General features: G+C 44.7%; 1 protein-coding gene across 13 annotated transcripts in view; it reads left to right on the forward strand.

Moving 5' to 3' along the window:
* The window catches only part of cacna1bb (calcium channel, voltage-dependent, N type, alpha 1B subunit, b), a 103,426-nt gene that overhangs the window by 72,495 nt on the left and 20,931 nt on the right, over nucleotides 1-10,000 (forward strand). For 9 of the 13 annotated variants that reach the window (XR_014124830.1, XM_035526982.2, XM_081718944.1 and 6 more), the window contains 8 exons: nucleotides 2,793-2,889; nucleotides 3,657-3,817; nucleotides 4,138-4,275; nucleotides 5,678-5,879; nucleotides 6,726-6,890; nucleotides 7,654-7,764; nucleotides 8,692-8,775; nucleotides 9,999-10,000. The exon at nucleotides 9,999-10,000 is cut by the window's right edge and continues 118 nt beyond it. Coding sequence is in view for 12 of the 13 variants with exons in the window: in XM_035526982.2 (XP_035382875.2) it covers nucleotides 2,793-2,889; nucleotides 3,657-3,817; nucleotides 4,138-4,275; nucleotides 5,678-5,879; nucleotides 6,726-6,890; nucleotides 7,654-7,764; nucleotides 8,692-8,775; nucleotides 9,999-10,000 (960 nt within the window). In the remaining variant the exon portion in view is untranslated. The remainder of the gene's footprint in view (nucleotides 1-2,792; nucleotides 2,890-3,656; nucleotides 3,818-4,137; nucleotides 4,276-5,677; nucleotides 5,880-6,725; nucleotides 6,891-7,653; nucleotides 7,765-8,691; nucleotides 8,776-9,998) is intronic. The other 4 variants (XM_035526985.2, XM_035526984.2, XM_035526990.2 and 1 more) reach the window with 1 other exon arrangement.

Raw genomic sequence — 10,000 nt, forward strand, 5'->3', positions numbered from 1 at the left:
ACAGACCACTCGCTGATTAACCAAGTCTGCAAACAGATTGCCATTTTCCCCAAAACTGCTATGAGTAGACCTACAAATGCCACAGAAACCCAAGAAGAGGAAGATGCTGATTTAATCCCTTCTCCAACTCAGCATGCGCTGCTGATGGGTCTTGGGTGGTGCCGGTGGAGGCAATGGGAGAATAGGAGCTGATCTGCCCCACTTCGCCATTGCTGGAGTGGGTGGAGAGTGCAGGACCGATCAGTGTTTCAGTGCATGGGAGCTGCATGTGTTGGCATTAGTGCCCCCTCATAAATGAGAAGACCTTATAGAGGTAATCACAGAGCTGAGCTATGCTACTTCTATTCATCTTCTAGTGTCCTGCTGACTTGAACCTTGAAGGGTTTCATTTGTAAGCACTTTTGTTATCTTTTGCCTTCTTTTATCAAAAGTGCTTTGGTTTTATGAAAACCAGAGCTATCCTCTGTGCACAGATGTCCATGCAGATGCTAAGAAACGTATCCCGTATGCTCTTCGAGACTCACTGCCATTACATTGGGTTCAGAATTATTATGCATGTATTTTTGCCATGTGTCAATACAGCCTTCTATTAATTAGCACAGCTGCCCAAAATTTAATCCCTAATTGGTCCCCAATTAGTGTCCAATAAATGCCTTGATTCCACTTTGCTGTTTCAGCAAAGCAAGACATTAAACACAGTTTAACAATAGACAAAATGAAGAAGAAAATGTTTTCTTCTGTTTCTGAAAACACCTCAACACTGGAAATATCCAAATTAACTCAACAGGACCATTGCACAGTAATGAATTATCCGCAGATTAGTGAAGGTGGTCGGAAGAAACATAAACTCAGTGGCAGAGGGGTCGTGTTCGGGGCCCGTATCATTGATGAGGACCTTACAGGGGAGGACCTTTTCGTGTATAGGATTCTCAGAGGGTTACTGCACCATCTTGGAGCAACAGTTCTTGCTATGGTGAAAGAGTAAGGTAAACACACAAGACAATTCTGGATCTCACGCTTCCCACTCGACCTGTGAAGGGCTCAAGAAAAAATGCTTTGCTGATTACCAGATTATGGAGTAGCATCTTCCTTATCCGATTGAAACCCTATTGAAAATGTATGGGCAGTTCGGAAGCTGCTAGTTTATTCAGGTGAACACCGATAACAGTCCAAAGATATGCACTGGATGGCAAACAGCCATGGTCCTAACACAACTGAAAAAAAATCACCAGTTCTGTAGATGAGAACGTTTTCACTGTTACTGAAATGAAAGGATCCTACACTGGCAAATACAGATGTATATTTGAACATTATGCATTGGATTTTAAAAATATTAATTCACCATTGATTTATGTGACATTTTCTGGCATAATAATTGTGAACAGTGATTTTTCTTTCACCTCGTGTTTTGTAAAGAAATGGTACACTAAATGGTGACTGAACTCACACAGAAATATTAAAACAACAGTAAAAGGTTGCTTTTACTGACCAAATGAACTCTTCTGTGTTTTGTAGTTTGAAAACTGGCACTTGCATAATAATTGTGAACACACTGTATCCATAGAGTATCTTTATCTTCCACATTCTTGCCTTCTCTGTCACTGTCTCTCCAGTCCTACACACACACACACACACACACACACACACACACACACACACACACACACACACACACACACACAGACACACACACACACACACACACACACAGACACACACACACACACACATACACACATACACATACACACACACACACACATACACACACACACACACACACACAGACACACAAACACACACACAGACACACACACACGCACGCACACACACATACACACACACGCACACACACACATACACACACACACACACACACACACACACAGACACACACAGGCACGCACGCACGCGCACACGCACGCACGCGCACACGCACGCACGCACGCATGCACACACACACACACACACATACACACGCACACACACACATACACACACACGCACACACACGCACACACACACACACACACACGCACGCACGCATACACACACACATATACACACACACACACACATACACACACACACACACACACACACACACATACACACACACACACACACACACACACACATACACTAGAAAATTTTCCATCTTTTCCGAATGTCTTAAAAAAAACAACAACAACAAACCCACGGTTTTCTTGAACTTTGAAGGACTGTAAAAGAGTGATTTACAGGTCAGCACCTAACAGTTAAAATTCTAGGAATTCATCATCTTTTTTTCCCTGTTCTTCCTATTCTCTATAAGTAATAGTCAAATCCTGGACCTTTGAATTTGGTTCATCTTCCAGCTGTCCGTTAGTTTCTCTGTTAATATTTCATCTCAAATATTTAGTTGAATCTGTGGCGTAGCAAGCAGTGAGTTTCACCATCCCTGCCAGCTGGAGGATACCTTTGTTGCATTTTCTAGACAGTGTTTATTATTTTATAGAGATCCTGAAATCCATGACATTTACTTTATATGGTTATATGGTTATTATCCCTAGTGGTAGGTTTGGCTAATTCTACAGGTACAGAGCAAGAGCGAGGTAGGTGTGTGTTTGTATGTGTATATATGTTATACGTGTATATGTGTATGTATATATGGTCAGGAGGATTTGTACATGTCTGTGCACGTGTGAGTGTACACGTGTATGAAGGTGTGTATGTTGGAAGGTGCAAATCCCTCTCTGAACCTCGCTGTCATGAAGGCTTGTGTGCATTAACTCGCTGATTTTGCCTCGCAGAGGGACCAAAGGCAAGGACATCAACACCATCAAGTCCCTCAGGGTACTTCGAGTGCTGCGTCCTCTCAAGACCATCAAACGCCTGCCCAAACTCAAGGTAAGGACCGCAGCCTTTGCTCTGGGTTCTGCACGCCTGCCTCTCAGCCGGCTGTCCTCTGGACCCACACGCTGTCATCACACAGCTAATCACTTCACTGCAGCTGAAAGCTCATTCTGCTCTGGGTCTTACTCTCTCATTGTGTCTGATCACCCCAAGCATGCATTCTCGTGAGGTGAGGAGATGAATCATACATTGTTAATGGTAATAAAGCATAATTCACCAATAGTGGTGGGCTCAAATGCTCAGCATTATCTGCCCTCTCCAAAACCAGACAAGGTAATTGATCTGGCAAAGGCAATTGTTCTGACAGAACGTATGTGTAGAGTGGAGTCATCCTCGTATATATTATGTAACACCTGCCACATAATTAAAGATGGATGGACGTGATGGATGGGAAGATTCATTCACTTTTGAGTGCCAGTGTGTACGTGTGGGCAGCTGGGTGTGCTTGTGTGTGGCTGTGGATTTCTGCTCTCTGTCTCTACAGTACATTATAACTTCCCGTGATAACACACACACAAAATAGAATTACTGTGTGTTAAATGTCATCTCATCAGCTTCAAAATGCAAAGTGTAAGTCAAGTAAAAGAGCTGAAAGAAAAAAAAACACTATAAAACTGTACAGTGTAACAGTAAACAGTTAATATTATGGTGCTAATCGATTTAAGAAAGTCATTTGGATGTGTCTTTCGTTAATGTTATGTGTACGTGTGTGTGTGTGTGTGTGTGTGTGTGTGTGTGTGTGTATGTGTGTGTGCCCTCAGGCGGTCTTTGACTGTGTGGTGAACTCGTTAAAGAACGTGCTGAACATCCTCATCGTCTACATCCTCTTCATGTTCATCTTCGCCGTCATCGCTGTGCAGCTCTTCAAGGGCAAGTTCTTCTACTGCACGGACGAGTCCAAGGCTCTGGAGAAAGACTGCAGGTGCTCCCTCTCCCCCTCGCCTTCTGCCTGGGTCCGCCCACCACACACACATGTTCCTACCAGCACTGCTTTGGCCAAAACTTGTTTATGACATAAAAATGGCATTTATGAAATTTTACATTTCAAAAAAAAAAAAATGGAAAAATGCTTTGGTTTTGTTTTTATTCCTGCCATTTTTTAACACTGAGTTCACATACATGTTTTTTTGCTTCACCTCCCCTCTGCTCCTTGCTCCTGTCCTCTGTGTTGGGTCTCCTCCCCTCTCTGCTTTGGCTCCTCCCCTGTGCTCTGTCTCCTCCTCTTTCATGTTGGACCAACAGGGGTCAGTTTCTGGACTACGATGGGGATGAAGTGGCCGCCCAGCCACGAGAGTGGAAGAAATACGACTTTCACTATGACAATGTGCTGTGGGCATTCCTCACGCTCTTCACGGTCTCCACGGGAGAGGGCTGGCCCATGTGAGTGCCACACTACATGCAAACTGAGTCCTATGGGTCCACTGTTAATGAACTCCGGTTCTAGTTACACACCCAACGCCTCACCACTGCGCGTCTCACAACGCAGATCTGTTCTGTCGACCAAGCTCCAGACTTCATAGACAAGTATGCTTATATGTATGTGTGGGGGGGGGGAAAATACAGATGCTAGCAAGTGAGTTTGATTGCTTGAAAATAATTTACAGCCATGTATGTGGGTGTGGTTGTGTGTGTGCGTGCGTGTGTGTTGGTGTGAGAGGCAGCGTGCGTAGCATGTACATGTGTGCATGTTTGACACATGCTCTGTTTGAGTGATAGTTTCTGCCATTTGAGCTGATGTATGTGGACTAGTGGCACTAATTGTAGCTGAGTGCTAGAGCCATAAAGGCCCTAAGAGCCATTTCTCGTTACTTTCCCTTTTAATCAAGTACCTTAATATTCCTCTGTCTCTCTCTCTCTCTCTCTCTCTCTCTCTCTCTTTCTCTCTCTCTCTCTCTCTCTCTCTCTTTCTCTCTCTACCTCTGTTTCTCTCTCTCTCTCTCTCTCTCTCTCTCTCTCTCCCTACCTCTCCCTCTCTCCCTACCTGTCTCTTCCTCTCTCCCTACCTCTCTCTCTCTCTCTCTCTCTCTACCTCTCTGTCTCTCTCTCTCTCTCTCTACCTCTCTCTCTCTCTCTCTCTCTCTCTCTCTCTCTCTACCTCTGTCTGTCTCTCTCTCTCTCCCTACCTCTCTCTGTCTCTCCCTCTCTCCCTACCTGTCTCTCCCTCTCTCCCTTCCTCTATCTCTCTCCATCTCTCTCCCACTCTCTTTTTCATTCTTCCCTTATTATCACTGTCTTTATCAGTCTGTAGAAAACCACTTTTTTATTATCAAATGCATGCCTGAGTAAGTAAAACAAATGTTACCCTACATGTGAAGTGAAATAAACCAACATCCTTGCTAATCCATCTCCAATCCCTTGTGAATTTGCTAATGGCATTTACTGATTCAGCCATTAAAGACGACTCCCTGTAGAACTGACTCCCTACAGAAGAGCATATCATGAACCGTGTATATGCTTTTATATGCTTGTATATGGGCAAATAGTGATTAGGTTAATAATTTTAGATATATTTGAGAAAGTCTGTTAGGTTTTAAGGCTGTCTCATCATTTTTTAGGTTTAACATCACTCTAGGTTTAACATTATTGCTTGCCAAATGCACGTTCGTGTCGAACTTGCAGCCACTCATAGACATGCCCTTTGTAGACAGAGCGGTGCTTCTGTAGTTTCTCACTTGGTGAGTTTGTCTCCATGTTTCTGTATTTGGTATGTGCTTCACATTTACCTTTAACCCCAACCCTATCCACCATCATCCTACCCTCTACGGTTTGTGTGCTTGCGCAGGGTACTGAAGCACTCTGTGGACGCCACGTATGAGGACCAGGGGCCGAGCCCAGGCTACCGCATGCAGACCTCTATCTTCTACGTGGTCTACTTTGTGGTCTTCCCTTTTTTCTTCGTCAACATCTTTGTGGCCCTCATCATCATCACGTTCCAGGAGCAGGGTGACAAGGCCATGTCTGAGTGCATCCTGGAGAAGAATGAGGTCCGTGTGTCTGTGCGTCAGTCTGTCTGTGACCCTCACGTGTTCCACTTTCATACACATGCAGTAGGGGTGACAGCTAATGAGTCCTTTTGAGGTTTTTGAGAATTTGATCATGATTTTAACTATTATGTTGTTTATTCATGAGATTGTTTTACAGAAAAAAATGTAATTCAATAATTAGTTTTTCTGCGCATACGAACATAAGGGTTTGTGTGTATGTCTGACAGTGAAGATAAAGTGCGTGTGCGCACGCTTGTGTTACTGTAAGCAGTTCATGCCCACAAGCATACAAGCACCTCAAGGTGAGATTATCTCTAGAGAATTTCGTGCAGAAGTGAGTACAGAGCCAACACACCTGTCCAAGTGCACTCCTGCTACCTGATTTCCACCCACACGGACACGTACGAGCACTGCAGTGCAGAGATGAACTTCAGAGGGAGAATAGCCAGGAACATCCCCACAGTTCATTATCTGTTTCTTTGCCTTTCTTTTGTTCTACCCTTCACACACCCCATCGCCAGAGCTTTTCACGAGGGCGAGCCTCTGGCTCGTTCTCAAAGAGGTCATTAGTCTCTGTGTTTAGCTGTTTAAACATCCTCTAAGAGGGCCTCTCTGATGGCTGCCGGCGCGAGTTTGATGTTTGCTTTCTGCCTCTCACACTTGGATTCCGAGAGCTCTGAGCTGCTTCTCTGATAATTAAACACTGTTGGATCAAGAGCCAGCACTGAGAACAATAGTGACTCCCAGTGGAGTCCTGGAGACACTGATTAATGAAGAGTCTTAAGAGAGTGCCATGGTGCTTTGGTTAATGAGAGAATTAAGGCCTCCTCTCTCTCTCTACCATAGCGGGCGTGTATCGACTTTGCCATCAATGCCAAGCCCTTGACCCGCTACATGCCTCAGGATAAGCACTCCTACCAGTACAAGATGTGGAAGTTTGTTGTCTCGACACCTTTCGAATATTCCATCCTGACTATGATTGCCGTCAATACTGTGGTCCTCATGATGAAGGTAAGTTAATACACACACTCTTATACACTTGACACAAATTACAGTTCTGGTCAACATCAATTACTTCAACTCTGAACCCACAGTCCATGTGTATATTCTCAGACTCTATCTGTGTGTGTGTGTTCTCAAGCCTTGGCCTGGTGCCTGGCTCCCGTATTCGTTATTGACAGTGCAGTTTAAAATTAATTGGAACCATCCACGTACCATCTACCATGACTGTCTTTGTCCACTCAGATGCCTAATAAGACAATATAGAAAGGAATGGATGAAATCCAGGTATTGATTTTACAAAGAATGTTAGCTAAACTGCGGAAGTGTCGAGACGGCCCAGCATGTAATCAGCAGGCATTTTCCGAGAAGCTTTTCAAAGAAGATCATTAGTTTCGCAACATGTGAGCCTGGGATGTCGTTTGACTGGAATCATGAAGAATGTTGTAAAGCTGATCAGTCAGATGGTTGCTTGGTGAGATGCATAAAGGAGGATGTGTGTTCTTTATGTGTGAGTGGGACTTAAATGGATACACAGCTGCCAACAAGGGGGGCAGAGAGGAAGAGAATTCCTACATCAGAGAACTGATGTCTATTAAAAGCTTTATTAGAATATTAGAACACATGTAACAATGTAAATGCATATTTATAAAAATATGTAAATGGCATTTTCGGATTTTTAGAATTTTGTTTTTTATTATGCAAAGCTGACCAGTTGGAAACCTGTTTGTTGGGCGGGTGCGGGACATCGCTCTCACGGTCTTGTGCCTTGCAGTTCTATGATGCCCCGAAGCCCTATGAGGAAATGCTGAAGTGGCTTAATATCATCTTCACTACTCTCTTCAGCCTGGAATGCATCCTGAAGATCATTGCCTTTGGCCCGCTGGTGAGCATCCTCGTGGCCCCTGCCAGGCCCGCGCTTTATCCCGCTTTGCTCTGTGCCAAAGCCATTTCACACACTAATTAGCAGGAGAAACCTTCACTGCTTGAAAGACATTTGAGGTTCTGGCATCAAACGCCTTCAAACATCTGGTGTTTGAAATCACACTGCAAATAGCTCTGAAGTTTCTTTAGATGTATCGGGAAATGGAGAAGCTGGCGGAAGAGGGTGAGAGAAAGCCGGACACAGAGCGAGAGAGAGAAAAGAGGCTATAGTGTAAAAGGGCATGAGCTGCGTGGTTTGGCGGAGACGCCCAGGCGCCGTTACTGGCTCGTAACGCTGAGCTGGGAGCGCCGTCTGCACCGGCCTGAAGCTGCACAGCCCACCTCAGGCTCTGTTTGTTAAGCGACTCTCCTCCAGTGCCAGGCGCTTAGCGACACCCACCTGCTCCAAGCTGCCGGCAGACGGCACCGTCTTGCTGCTGTTGCCCTGGGCCCTCGGTAGCCGTGGCTCAGCAAATCACAGTGGCGTGTGAATGACACTGAAGCACCCAACAGACTGGCCCGTCATGGAAGATCCACCACACCGCCGAGTGTTGACATGAGAGCTTGTGTGTTAGTCTGTCTGTATGTGTGCACGTGCCTCTGTGTGCGCGCAGGTGGGTGTGGGAATGTGGGAGGGTGTGGGTCGGTGGGAGTACGTGCATGCGGGTGGGTGCAGGTTGGTTTGGGTGTGGGTGTCTGCAGGTGGGTGCGGGTGGGTGTGTGGTTGCATGCATTGGTCTGTGTGATTCCACCAATCTCCTTTGGAGATGTTGTCAGGAACTACTGGAGAAACATCTCAGTAAGCTTTTTTTCCTTCCTACAGCACCCAAACTTATGTACGTTTCTCCTCCTTCCTCCTCTTGTGCACTTTCTTTCAAAATGTGTCCAGAACTACCTGAAGGAAGCCTGGAACATATTCGACTTTGTGACTGTACTGGGCAGCATTACTGACATTCTAGTCACTGAGATCAAGGTAAGCAGCTGAGAAGTTGTGAGGCTCCATGTAGCTGCTGCTGCTGCAGACCAAGTCAGGTATAGGATTGGTGACTGTTTTCATGTTTGGCCTTTCAGTGTTTTGTCTCTATTTGTGCATTTGTATGTCTGCATATTTCTTTTGCTCTCTCTAATATATAGAAAAAAAAAAAAAGTTTGGATGCATCAGGAGCATAAAAGTAACAATAAACACTTTCCTAGAAGAGCAGGCCCACTAAAATCTCTGAACTTACTGCACATAACAGCAACACTAACACAAGTACTATCAAAATATATATTATCTATTGTGTGTCTCCAATTATTGGAATTTCAATTTCCAATCCCAATCATTTTCCAAAGAATTACTAGCCTGGGACACGTAGCCTAATTACCATTTCAAGCCTTCTTTTACACATTGTTTGTCCAACAAAGAATTATAATTCGTCATCCGAAGCCCTGCCAGCAGTGTGTAGATGTCCCCAGCGAGTGTTGACAGTCGAGTCTCGGTGTGTCAGCACAGACTCCCCTCCCTTCTAATGATTTCACTGTCGCTCTGTTTCCATGCTAAATCTGTGTTGGCACCTGTCCCGTTCTCTCCCAAATGGACTTCGCAGACGGTAAGTGGCTTTATTTGTCCTGCTCTGCTTCTGTCTGCCTGTCTGGGCCGCTGACCCTCTCTGTCCTACCTGTGCTCTTTTAGGTGGACGATTGCTTGTTTGTCTGGCAAGCTGATTTTGAGATACAGCACCAGTATCTGATAGATTTGGGATATGATTTGTGTAACGATCTGGATTCACAATTCTTATTGCACGGTTGTAGGAATGAACAAAAATTTGGATGTTTTAATTTTTGGTTTCCTATTCTTTGGTACATAATCCTAAACATATGCTGATTAGTACAGTTGCATGATTCTGGCTAAAGCTGTTTGAGCATCATTATTCTAATGATCAGTCCCGCTAAACTGCATGGGAATGGACAGCAGAAATCATTTCCCTGTAAGAAATGAAATTGAAATCTGCTGATTTCAATTATGGAAAGCATTTGCTGTGATGCGTAATAAACCTAAACTGATTGCAGGGGCTTTGGAGACAGAGCCAGAGTGGTATGGGGTTAATGTAAAATGCCCTCTCTCTCTCTCTCTCTCTCTCTCTCTCTCTCTCTCTCTTTTTTTTTTTCTCTCTCTCTCTCTCTCTCTCTCTCTCTCTCTCTCTCTCACTCTCTTAGCA

Source organism: Electrophorus electricus, chromosome 8 (assembly GCF_041902795.1).
Source record: "Electrophorus electricus isolate QZ-2024a chromosome 8, ASM4190279v1, whole genome shotgun sequence".
Lineage (NCBI taxonomy): Eukaryota > Metazoa > Chordata > Actinopteri > Gymnotiformes > Gymnotidae > Electrophorus > Electrophorus electricus.